At 40.6% G+C, this 13,117-nt stretch overlaps 1 protein-coding gene across 2 annotated transcripts in view; it reads left to right on the forward strand.

The window, feature by feature from the left end:
• TNIP3 (TNFAIP3 interacting protein 3) overlaps positions 1-13,117 on the forward strand; it is a 62,711-nt gene that overhangs the window by 26,390 nt on the left and 23,204 nt on the right. For both annotated transcript variants that reach the window (XM_080373602.1, XM_080373603.1), the window contains exons 4-7: positions 5,120-5,206; positions 6,750-6,839; positions 7,976-8,041; positions 9,333-9,464. In XM_080373602.1, the coding sequence (XP_080229728.1) occupies positions 5,120-5,206; positions 6,750-6,839; positions 7,976-8,041; positions 9,333-9,464 (375 nt within the window). The remainder of the gene's footprint in view (positions 1-5,119; positions 5,207-6,749; positions 6,840-7,975; positions 8,042-9,332; positions 9,465-13,117) is intronic.

The raw sequence follows: 13,117 nt of genomic DNA on the forward strand, positions 1-13,117 counted from the left end.
GAGAGTGGAAGGAGAAGTAAGGGATGAGAAATGGATGAAAAGAGAATATAAGTTAGTTACGCTCTTGGTCTAAAATGTGTGATGGACACCAGCTAGATAAAGAGCTGTATGTGTATTTTAGGGACGCTATATAAAGTAACACAGATTTGTACACTGCACTGTGGTGTGGTTTTACATGTGTGTGTGGAGAAGTTAGAGGCAGTTATCCTGTAAGAGGTTGCCAGGTTTCTATTTCTCCTGCTATTCCCTGCAGTGTTTTCTTGTGATTTTTTTTTTTTTTTTAGTGTAACCAGTAAATCTCATAACACAAACTGACTAGTTCATTTAAAGAGGAAGAGGTGAAACAGTCAGGGAAACCAAGGTTCATGCAAGCATTAGATAGGGCTATATAAAACTTGCTGACCAGTTTGTCACTGCTGTTACATCACATTTAGCAAGTCTTGATTTTGCTCTTTAGCAGCTAATGTAGGTATGATTTCCCCACAGTAAAATCTGATTTTTAGTGTCTGTGACAAGAGTGACTAGATTTTCTCCCCAAGGCCTTTATTGCAGTGTTAGAGATGGCACTGATTTGCATGGCAGTGTCAGGGTACTGTGCATGTCTGAAGTGCCGTTTCAGTCTCTGGCTGCAAGAGTGGTTCCCGGGGAACACTCACCTTTGTTCGTGCCAATGGATGTCCCCTCGGCACACTGCACAGCTGACATCATTCCCACCGTGCAGAACAGGCACACTGGGTTTCTCCTTGGGTATCTTCTCTGCTTTTCTGTAGGTATTTACTGAACAGCGCAACACCTAGCAAACATACACTGCCTTGCCTTTGGACAACACTGCTGTCTGTTTTCCTCCAAAATTTACTTCTTTGTAGACACCTTCTTCAGCTGTCACTTTTGCTACCTGTGAAGCTTCCTGATCTTCCTGTGACTGTGAAGTACTAGAACAAATTTTCCTCCAAAATGTTGAGCTGATCTGGTTATGTTTTGCAGGCTGGAAAATTTTAACAGCCTCTTGAAAGTTTGCTTGTATCTGTAAATGTTTTTTTAGGTTTACCACTGCATTTACAGTCTGATCTTCAACTAGAATTCTCCAATCAATTTGAAACTGCATATTTGATTTAATAGCTTCAAACCAAATATAAATTCCTTAAAAAATATATATATATATTTACTTCTGAGTCTGATAGTTGTCAAAAAGAGTACTCCTTTCAAGGATTTTTATACATCTCAGATTTCTGAAGTGCTGTTGTGCAACTAAGTTGTTCTTCATGGTGTAGCAGTAGACTGATAAACAAATAGTGTCTTTATCTCCAAATACCAAAGAAAATTAACGTTGTGATCCCTTGTATTTCTTTTCAGCGCTATTAACTGTTTTCACAGAGACAGACAACAGTTTTTCTTTAACCTCTCCCAGTTTTTGCTGGAAGAAGAAGAGCTTTTTTTTTTTTTTTTTTTTTTTTTTTTGTTCCCTACTCATTGGTATTTTTTCTGTTCATGTAGATTTTAGAGATACTCTTCTCTTCATTACTCCATACTGTTCTTATGTAGCAGTCACTACAGAAAAGCACTTGGGAGGGACGGAACAAAGTACTGATCTCGCAGTGAACAGCACTGTTGCTCTTGAACATCACGTTGCTGCCCTTGAGACGTATTTCCTATCAAGTCTCTTAAAAGGCACTGACTTTAGGCACTGTGTGAAGGGGCATCAGCGTTACCCGTATGAATGCTAAGCTTGCCTAGCTAGGCACTGAAGAGTACTTAATGTCATTTCTAGTCTGCCATATTTTGTGTAAGAAACTTGTAATGAAGAGCAATAGCTAAGGCTCTACAAGAAAATTTGGCGCTGATTTTAACATTTATACATAGATTAGAAGGCCAGTAACAAAGCTAGGAGCTTCCACATAGGCACGCCTAGCTCGGAGCTTATTGTTTGTTAGCAGGGAGCAATACATCTTTCAAACAAGATGGTAACGTTAAATGATACACAAGGCCAGTATAAATTGCATTCACTGACAGTGCCAAGCTGCATGCAAACAACAGCTATTTCAGCAAACAGCAAAACTTGACTCAGAACTCTCATGCATAGCCCTAGTGTGGGACAGACAGTGGTTGTTGCTGCTTAGTCACTATGGCAGGCTCACAGAGAGTGAAAGTGGACAAATGTGCAAGTCATTTTGGCATGGAAAGCAGGAGATGTGGAGACGCTGTTGCTGTTCTAGCCTCTACTCTTCCAGGAGCTTCACCTTCTCCCCCAGATCTCTGCAGCTCTCTGACAGCATCATAGAGGTTGGGAAGCAGAAAGGAACAGTGCTGCAACTAGTTAAAATCCCTATAAATGGCACCTTCAAATCCTCCAGTCCAAGAGAGAATCAGTCGCTTTCAGTAGCTGTTAATATGGTCATTAAGATACCAACAATAAAAGACCTGGTGTCCTAATGTCCACCTAGCTCTCCAGGAAACTACACAGCTTTCCAGGCAATTGTTTCGAACTAAATAATGATAACAACTGTGTGCACTGCAGAGTCTCAGCCTTACCTTCTCTTCAAAGTCATTTGAGCACTAATAAGTCCCACTTGAAAGTGGGAGCTGTGATTCATGAGTAGGGCTGTGCACTGGGTTTACTCGTGTCGTCTCCCTGCTGCAGGGACCGCTCAGCACCTCAGGTTGCACATCACAGTGTGCTGTTGTGAGGAAATCAGAAACTGGGGCTGGTTTACCTTAGCACCAGGCCTTAAAATGCAGCGGTTCGACCTAAGCTTTCTCCCAAACCTTAACTGCTGCTGAAACAGGGGTGGGATGGCTGAGCATGGGAATTAGGGTAAGGGAAGGTGTCTGTGCTTGAGAATCATTGCCCTTGAGAGCAGGTGTGCAATGTGGAAGATTTCTGATGGTATTTTTGTGAATCAGATGCTCAGTGTTGGTACTTTATAGACAGAGACAGACTGTTTTCATGAATTTATAAACTATAAGACTGCAGCAGACCAGCACAAGGCAGTAGGACCTTGTGAGAAGACAATAGATAATTGCTGTTCACATTATTTGTGTTTAGTTACAGTACTTTCTCCTTCAGCAGCTGACTCTTGACTCTTCAGAACACAAAATTATGCAGCGACAGCCTGCTAAGGGATGCTTAAGACACAGCTGTGACAGACAGGTGGACAAACCGTGGGCGAAAGGCGACATCATCGTTCTCTGATCTGACACTAACATCTGGATGACCTTTAGCATTCAGTTGGTCTGCTTCCCTATGTGTATAACAGGTTTATTGCCTACTTCTGCAAAGAGCTTTGAAGTCATTAGGTGTAAGCTTTGATATGACACAAACTTTTCATAACATTATAATACTTGGTCTCATTTTTAAAATGTGTGGTGCTTCGTCTGCCTTCTCCACTATGGGGATTTTACAGTTTAACTATTATTACATTCTCTCAGGTAGCACAGTATGTTTATTCATTTTAGAAGTTGGCCTTTTGCGTGTCTGTTTCCTGGAGCATGGCCTTCCTGTTTCACTCAACCGTGCTTTGGTGGTACGGAGGCTTACTTTGTTTCATTGCCTGACAGTTATCAGCTTGTATTTCTTACAACATATTAATCACTACAGAAATGTCAAGAAATGCAATTGTGGAAATTGCTATTGTGCTATTGGCCAGTAGTTCTTCCTTCTTTAACCCAGTGCTGTAGCTGGGAGGGATATGCTCAAAGACTAGTTTCAGTATATGTACAGGTGACATTCTTTTATTTTTTGGTGGGTGGTATGACTTCTACGTAGAAACTAAAATGTCTTCGCTAAAATGACATTTTTTTTTTAATTTCTGTCTTTATACCCCATGAGTTTTCCAGCTATTCCATAAACCAGTAAAAAGTAAAAAGAATATCAAGGTAGGCAGGATATAATTCATATAAAAATATTATAAAATAGTAGCTATCTTCCAGATTGAGTTTTGTATCTTGCAAAAGAGGAGTTGCTTAGTCACACATTATGAACCAGCGATCTGGAATGTGGCTGTTAGATTCCAGCATGTCACAGGATTACTTTACTTTGCCTAAATCCTTTTTTGGAAGTTGAAAGAACTCCCACAGATTTATATTATTTTATGTCAGATTTCACAGGTTAGTTTTCATTGTGTTCCTTGAAAAGGAAATAAGCAGCCTCTGCCCCCACTTAAAAAGCCTCAGACCCAGGGATCTTTCCACAATAAGGAAACTGATATTTCTTTTACACTTCCTTCTCAAATCCATCATTATTCAGCATTCCAAGACCCAAGATAACAATACGTTGCACTTCTCCATTTCACCTGTCCTAACTTTGCATGTGAAGTCTATGGAAGCCTTTTCTTTGTTAATATTTCTGAGGAGTTTAACTTGGTAAGCTTAACCTCTTTTTCCAAATGGGAAACTAAAGACATATGTTTGAAGTGTTGGGTACCCTGATTTCTCAAGTGAAGACTTGAGTAGCTTGAATCTAGGTCCATGCTTAGATAAGTACTAGAACTGCAAATATGATGTCCTTAGGAGAAGAATAACGATATGTGTCACTCTCCATCTTTGTGCAGCTTTTCTTCAGGGAAAGTAAATCAATTCTCCAGTTAATGGTTTTCCCCTAAACAACTTGGGGTTTGTACGGGTGGGCTCTTCTCCATAGCTGTTAACAGACTTCGCTATTACTCCTTTATAAGCATGAGTCGCTAATGTTTCTATCATGAACTAGATAGAAGTTCACACTGTCTTAGTGTCACTTAATACTTGTGATACTTACATAAGTCCTTTTTTACAACTGGAAGCAGGGGTAGAAAACCCTGTCCTCTTACTGGAAAAACATACCCTTCCTTCCCTTATACATGCAACTTCCTCTCTTGGGGTGAACTGGCCCCTTGATTGTGATTTATGTGCACACTAAGCAGAGTACTGCCTTGCCCGGCATATTAGTCATAGGCACTGTTCTTCAACCTTCTGGGAAGCCCCAGTCAGGAAGGAGGAAAAGGTTAAAATCAAAATTCTGCCACTTATTTCTAAACCTTGGCTGCTTCCACAGGCAGCACTTGTGGATCTTCTGGATCCTAGTGCAATTCTCCTGCTCCTTTAGCCAACATAAAGTATCTGTTTCATTGCTGTTCTTCTTCCAAAGACCCGTCGTGAAACAAATGCTCAAGGCCATCTTGGATGCATGTGGGCAGATGTGACTGACATGGAAGCCCCAACAGACCCACTAGAAGTAAGTGACTGTTTTGGCTGTCCTCTGAAGTGCTGTCTGATTAACAGGAACAGCTTGAGCTGGTGCAGGTATCATGTGTGTCACTTTGGAGACTGACAATTATGGGCTTATTTTTGTATTCCAGGAGATTTGTTTAAGAATCGAAGGAAATATTAGAAATAGTTTTAGGTGTGGCATACTTAGGATGAAAACCTTTGCTAGCATTCCCCCCCCCTGCCCCAAGAGTATCTGGTCATTTTAATTTGTTGTTATACAAAGGGTAGGTCATTTTAGTGACCCAACAAATTTTGTGAGCAGTATTGGTGCCAGTTGGTGTCAAGTGTATATATAGCTGTTAGATTTGTGAGTTGTCCTAGTCATTTTAATAGGACTCCTAAATATGCACTTAAATACATGGCTAAGGTGCAGATTCTGAAATCAGTGCAGTATGTGAATTGACTGCCATTGACTGCCAGGTATTTGCTTCAGATACTTTTAAGTTAAAGATGTCAGTGAACTTCTACAGGAGGAGGGATTAAATGTTTTCTGGCATGGATGTCAAGTGCTCCACATTAGAGCTTAGCAGGATTGGCCATGCAGCAGATACATGGTCAGGATTTTTGCCTGTGAAAAGACACAGCAAAACTCTTCTTTGATCATCTTCATTGGTATTTGGCATTAAATTCTCTAGCTGAAGAAAATTATTTTTTTTCAGATTTAAGACCTCAGAAGTGCCCACACTTTTGTGCTGGCTTCTCATATATTGGTTGAGAATGTAGGCAAAAAAATAATCCCTTGCCACGTTTATGACCATGTTTAATTTTTATGAGCATGTGTATTTTTTCACTACAATTCTCTTGATAGATATCTTTATATTTATATATATATATATATAATGGATCACATGTTTGTTTTCATGACAATCCATAGAAACTTCCTGGAAACAATGATAGACAGCATTGCCATTATAAAAATGAGGGTTTAGTCGCTGTTGTCCTGCATGGGTAAAACTCCACACGTCAAAAAATGGAACAATTGCAGACTGATTTCCTAATTTCTCCAAATGGCCTGTTATTTTTCTGTATTGCTTGTTTTGAATCCATTGTGCTAAAGTTTATTGCCTTGGGCCTGCAAGCACTTATCAGGGGCAATACTACTAATTATTGTAGTTCTTGTGAATGAAGGGAGCTGCTTACGCTCACTGCAACTTATGCTCAACTTTTGTGGCTTGTACTACTTGTTTATATTACCATCTGTAAGATAATTAAAATCCTATTTTGTGTTCTGTGTCTCAGATGGTACAAGTATACACATTTTTCTTTATTTCAGTGTCCATTTGCATAATACTTCAATTAAAACAAAGTAGGGTTAAAGCAGATGTAAACTTCAGAATCTGCTGTCAGCAGGTGTAAAGGTACTGAAATACAAATGCAATGTAGAGAAAAAGTTGCTGTTTCAGTTTATTTACATGCACATATCAGGGTGGATGGGAGTTTTATATGATAATCTTGACTTGAGGAGAGGACGCAAAAAGCATTCATTTTTGAACATTTATTTTCTCCAGTCACAGCACACATTACTGACCAAGAAGAAGACTGTATCAGCCAGTTCTCTGGAGCAACAGATCCTCTCACTGGAAAGACAGAGACGAGAAGTAATCTCATGTTTATCCTTAACAGTTACAGATACTCACTCTAAGACACACATTACAATATCAGCAATATGCCCAGGGCAGGAAATCACTGAACATGTTATCGCTGTTACTTACACTATGCTGCAGTTGGTTTTACCCGCCAGCCCAGTATGGCCTTTGTTTTTGCTGTGTGACTCTAATCCCATGCTCTTGTAAGGCAGTATCTATATGGAGACTTTCTGCTTTGCTTTTCTTCACAGCCCAAAGTGTGCAAGCCCCTAAAATTACATTTAAACTGGTTCCTATAGTTCTGCTTCTCTCTACCAAGCTAGGCAGAGTTATGTATGGAGAACTGTTCCTAACAATGAATTATGACTTGCTGTAATGGGGTTATGAATCTAGAAGGGCAGAGATTTATACGGTACAAATGGCAGATAGTCATAATGATCACTATTGCAAGGCCAAGGAACCACTGTGAGTAGTAGCCAGTGACGTCTTGGTCACAGGTAGCAGCAAACCGGAGGCCATTCTTTTGCTGAGCATCCTGAAGAGTGAGCCTATATCCTACAAAGCAAAATTCTTCAGAGGGACCTATTTGGCTTTCTCCAATAAAAACGCACACATGCTGACTTTACTCCTGCCAGTTAAGTCTGTGGTGTTAGGCGATCTTTCCATCTTGCATACGTATGTTTGCTTGGTGTAGTGGTGCTGAGAAAGGCAAGTGGGGTTTGCACCCAGTAATAATTGCCATCAATAGGAGCTTTCAATTTGCTCATTGGAAGTCAGAGACCTTCTAATTGGAAATACGTTTATGGAACTTAAAGCGAAATAACAAGAAAGTCCTTGGCCACTTAGGAGTTGCAGCTTGGGATTTTTACAGCGTTCCAAATGATTCACCTGTAGCTTATTGTGTATTTGCATGTTTCCTGAATGTTACTTCCTGAACATTCATGTGCTTTAACTGAAACATCAAAGCACTGGCAGATGGGCCATAAAGCTTGCCAAACTTTAAACTTGCTTTTTCTGAAATGAACTGGCCAGATAATGAGGAAGTTGTGAACACTCATAGCTGGAGGATTAGAATGACAGTCTATTTTTTTTATTTATTGATGATGTTGAAATAAGTGTTATTTACTGTGACTTGCTAATAATTTCAGCTTCTGGAGGTGAACAAGCAATGGGATCATCAATTTAGAAGTATGAAAGACCTTTATGAAAAACAGGTAACAATGTTGAATACTTCCATTGGAATACATATGCCACTTGCTGATAGTTAAGTCTGTGCTTAAATACCAATCAGCCATAGCTATATTAAATATCTTAGGAGAGGAAAGACATCATGTTTATTTTGTCTTTAGCTCACAAATTAAAAAAGCTTCATCACACAAAAGTGAAGCTAATGTGTGTGCAATCTTCAGTAGGACGAAATAACCAGAGAAGCAGGGCATCTCTAAAATAATAGGGACAAGGGTGGACATGACAGCAGAGATCTTCATGCCCTCCGCAAGGTAATAAAAATTGCACGTATTTCAGAGCACAGATAACTGAAAATTAACCTGCAATGCCTGCTGTGCCCAGCCACTGATCTGCATCAGCTTATATCTGTTAGTTCTTGTCCCATATTTTGTGGCTGGCTTGTGAAGCCTTGGAAGTTCACTGGGGCTCCCTGTAACGGGGGAGCTCTCAGCTAAATCCTTGAATGCTGCCCTCTACAAGCAGAGACTTTTTTGCTTTTGAGAAACTGTTCTGTACAAAGTTTCTTCATTAAAAAAATAAATTGTAAATAAATACTATTTATTTCCTTTTTTTGGTAAAGATCCCATTGACATAGCTTTCATTCCTTCCTTGTGGCTGTGTGGTATCTTTGCTGCAGACATATCAGCTGCCTAGTGAAGCTGACTGCTTACAATTTTGCCTGGTATTCCAAAAACCAAGCTGGCTTCTCATCTCCTGTTTCCATCTGTGAAAAGAAAGTTTGCAGAATGACCTCATGAGCTTATCGGGAAAATTTTCTCTCTAATGTTTTCCAGTAAGCTTTACCAAGATCTGGATCATTTCTTTGATTCCTCTCCCCTCAAGAGAAGAGGAGTTTAAATGGCTTTTCCTCATTTAATGTGGGATCATTTTATGCCTCTGGCTAGGTCATTTGAATGTGCACCATTGCAGGGGAAGTCCAAATTGCAAAAGAGACAAAAAAGAACATTAAAATGGAAGATTCATTTTGAGGATCAGACCCATGGTAGCTGTCCTGTGGCAGCAAAACAGTGTGAGACCCAGCTGGGCTAACACCAACAGAGAATTTGCTCAGGATCCTTAAAAGTCTCCACTGCAGACAGAGCAGCGGAGGTTGGGAGTGGGGCGGGGAAAGTCAGTGGCTGGGGACTTTGCACGCAACCAGATCCATTCCTTTACACCTGCCTGCTGAGAGCTGAAAGTATTTGAAGGCGCTTTTGAGATGCTGTGCCTTTCAGGATCTCTGGTCTGCCCACCATGGTCTTTCACTTGCTTTTTCAGCTGGCAGAAATGAAAATAAAACTGGACGAGTCAGAGAGGAGAGTCAGTGAGCTGGAGGAAGAGAGACATCGGCAGCATCTAAAAGATGAGAGGTTCCGAGCCCCGGGCAGCGAGAGGCTGTTGCAGGAAATGGTAGGAGGGTGCGCTCTGTTACCCTGTTTGTGCTCAGTGTTGAACGCTGCCTTGCCTCTCCTCTTTTCTCTTCTCATGAGTGGCAGGGTGTGGGTTGTTGCACAGCCATGAGATGAGATTGTGGTGTCGAGTGCTCTTCAGTATTGTACCCAAGGCAGTGGCTGATCTTCTGTCTAATCAGAGATGTATGTACAGAGACGCATTTCAGTAGATATTGGCAGAGACCGTGGCATTGGTGTACGTGGGGGAGTAAAGAGCAGATTGATATGAATACCACAGAGATTTCCTTCCTCACTGTTCAGTTCAGGATGAATTTCTTTGTGAAGGAAAATGCTACAGCAATTTCAAATGGAATAGGAATGTCATTGCAGATGTTACATGAAGTGTTTGGCCATAAAAGAATAAATTCAGCTCCAGACACCCACATTTTGGTATTGACAATATATTGACAATTTTTTATACGTGTGCTACCTATCTCAGCTCCTTGTAAATATCAGCGATGCAGTAGGGCTGAAAGTGCCTGGGCTGATCAGCTGCTCTAGAGCGGTGTTCACCTCCCCCTAAGTGTGCTTGGGCACCTCTCTCAGGACTCCTTAGGCACTGGCTTTTGTGTAGGCATTCATATCTAAGTTTAGATCCTTAAGCTGAATTCCTACCACAGTAAAACATCAACCTGAGTGATGGTCATATATATGCCCAAAGTATACACAAAACTTTGTACCCTGTTCTGCAAGCACCAGAGTGGTGCTTCCTATTCTCATTCTGCTTCATGACATCACATGCTTCATAAGCCCTCGTAAAGGTTTCTGGATGGTGCTCTTGACAGCTGAAGTCAGGCTTCTCTAGTCGCTTGATAACATGAAACAAACCTGAAAACAAGTGGCAATCATGTGGCTTCCAGGCTCAGTTAATATGTAGGTTAGCTGCTGTAGTAAAAGAAATGCAAAGCCCTTTGTTTTTATCTTCATAAGCAGAATATTCATCTTACTTGCTTATCAGCTATGGTATGGTCTTGGCTAAACACATGCATGATTTCCAACCAATAGGATCATTTACATGTTTTAAAGCAAACTATGTTGTTATGTACTTGCTGAATCACGGCCTGTGTTTGCTCCGAGTGGATTCAATGTAAGACAATCAATCTCCCTGTTCATATTACTAAGGTTTTTACTGCCTACCTTTTAATCTATGATAGCTGTGAAAAATAGCCCTAGCTACCTTTTTGGAAAGCTAAGGATGAGCAGTACGCTCTCCCAGTTTTTTTGCTACATACATTAATAATGAACCAAATGACATAATCCAAAAATCTCTTAGGGGGGCAGGTTAACCTGCATGAAAATTGAGCCTTAGATCAGCAATTCCTTTACAAATTATTTACTCAGCCAGGAAGTGCTTCTGTTTACCCTGAATTTCTTTACTTTTTGGATGTCATGCAGGAGATCTACACCTTTGCAGAGGTAGCTGCCAAAAGCAGAGATTTTTGACTGAGCAACAAGGATTGTAGCACCCATGTCAGCAGCTGTGCAAACTCCTATGCTGCCTATGGGCCAGGATGAAGAAAAAGCAGTGCCAGAGGATGATTCAGATATGTTCAGCTTGAAAGCACGTCAGCAGGCTTGCTGCTTTAAAGTTCAGCAATGTGGAAGAGGCCCAAGCTGACAGATATACCAAGATTAGATTTTTAGGGCTTGATGTTTGTTGGTTTGTTTTCTGCAGCAACTAACATTCCTCATACCCACATTTGGTTTTATATATATGTTTGTGTGTGTGTGTGTGTATATATATATTTTCCTTGAAAAGTAACAGCGCTTCCTGTTAAAATGATTTACTTACCCCCTTGTAGCCACGGAGCTGGGATGGGTTCTACAGGGCAATTGCTGGAGCAAAGTAATAAGATGTTTGTTCTCTACTTGCTTATCTAGTCCAGCAGCCTGACAGTACCTTTAAAATTTGTTTACTTAGAGGGGCAGTTCTCTCAGTGCTCTGCTGAGCCACTTAGGAAAACGAGCAGCACCAAACAAATCTGAGAGAGATTACATGCTGCTTCTGTTTTACTCACTCTGTATGACTCACAAAATAATAATGTGATGAACTTTATCTGTCCCCATGTCCTCCATGTCCCACAGAGGAAAAGTGGCTGTTTCGGAGATGTAATTTTTTATTGTTCTCTCTGGGCTTGACTGTGTACCCATAGACAGGAATCAAAGACTAACCACTGGAAAGTCTAGGTGCCATAACACCTAAGATTCAGTGTGGAATAAGAAGCACTAAGACGTAAGAATTCAGATCGTTCAAAAACCTGAGCAAACTGGAAATCTTTAATTATAAGTGGCTGTGTTCCCAGAAGCGTCAATCCCTGAGAAGGAGAATGTGTGCTAAGAGCTAGTAAAAGAGGACGGCAAAGGTGAAGAGAAGAGCATAGCTAAAAACCTGTATGGATTTTGGTGTTTTGTTTTTCTTTTAATATCTTAAAACATACATGCACATGCCAGCTTGAGCTAGCTCCTGGGTGAGTTTCTATACTTAATGCAGAGGTACCCCATTAATCTTGCCCAGTTTTTGGAGAAAATGAAATGTTCCAACTGACTTAGAATGAAGAAAAACAAAGCTACTTCATGTGTAAATAACAGTTTCTTAAGGATGTTTTTCACTGGCTCAATTAGCACGTGGTGATGTACTTCTCATGAGCTTGAACTGTAAATGCCTAGTAGCTGGCTCCACAGACATATGCCTGTTGCACAGAAAAAAATGCATTCGTGTGGTGTCATGTGTGTGTCGTTGTTGAATCTCATTTTTTTGATCACATAAAGCAGCCGCAGAAGAATATTTGAAATACTTTCTTGTTTTTGTAGAATGGGCCATTCTGTTTCATACATCTGAACAATTTTGGTCTAAGACGGTCTGGCAAAAGTGGGCAAGTGAGGAATGCATTACCCTGTGAGAGAAGATTACACAATGCTGTTTGCTTAGGATCTGATTTGGATCTTAGCTCCCTTCAGTGTAAATCAAAAATAGCCACACTGAAAGTGATAGAGGAAGATAATTAAACTTAAAGTTTGATATAGTGCCATTTAATACCTAATAATCTATAATACTATCCTGAAAGACTAGTGTGTAAATCCTGTTGCAATTAGGGACATCTTCCTGGTAGTTTGCTGGGGTAGCAACAGTGTAGGCACATGCACTAGGAAGGGTCAAGCTCAAGTCAACAACAACTGTGATGGGGTCCAAGAAAGTAGATTTTTAAGCCTTGGTTGGTAGCTTGGTAATTCTTGAGCAGGCTGAGACCTGCCTCAGTCTCTTATGTGGTGGAAAAAGCCCTCAGACTGTGATCTTGAGATCTGGTTTTGTCTGTAATATTGTATGACACTGGGAATGCCTGGGACTCCACCAGCATTTAGTCCTGGCCTTAATGCCATAAGTAATAAGTAATGCAGGTTTGTGGTAATCATCTGTACAGTTACTGATCTGCTTGGCCTGCCAACTTTCTCATGCCTTTGTGCAACTGCGGACTGTAGAGAGCAGGGATTTAGTCTTGTATGTTGTTTCCGTGTCATCATATGGTGAGTGGTCAAAACAATTTCAAGAGACTTTATCACATCTGGGTTTTACTAACAACCTGCCTTCCTGTTGCCTCCCTTCCCAGCTGTGTT

This window comes from Falco punctatus (assembly GCF_963210335.1).
Source record: "Falco punctatus genome assembly, chromosome: 1".
NCBI classification, from domain to species: Eukaryota; Metazoa; Chordata; class Aves; order Falconiformes; family Falconidae; genus Falco; species Falco punctatus.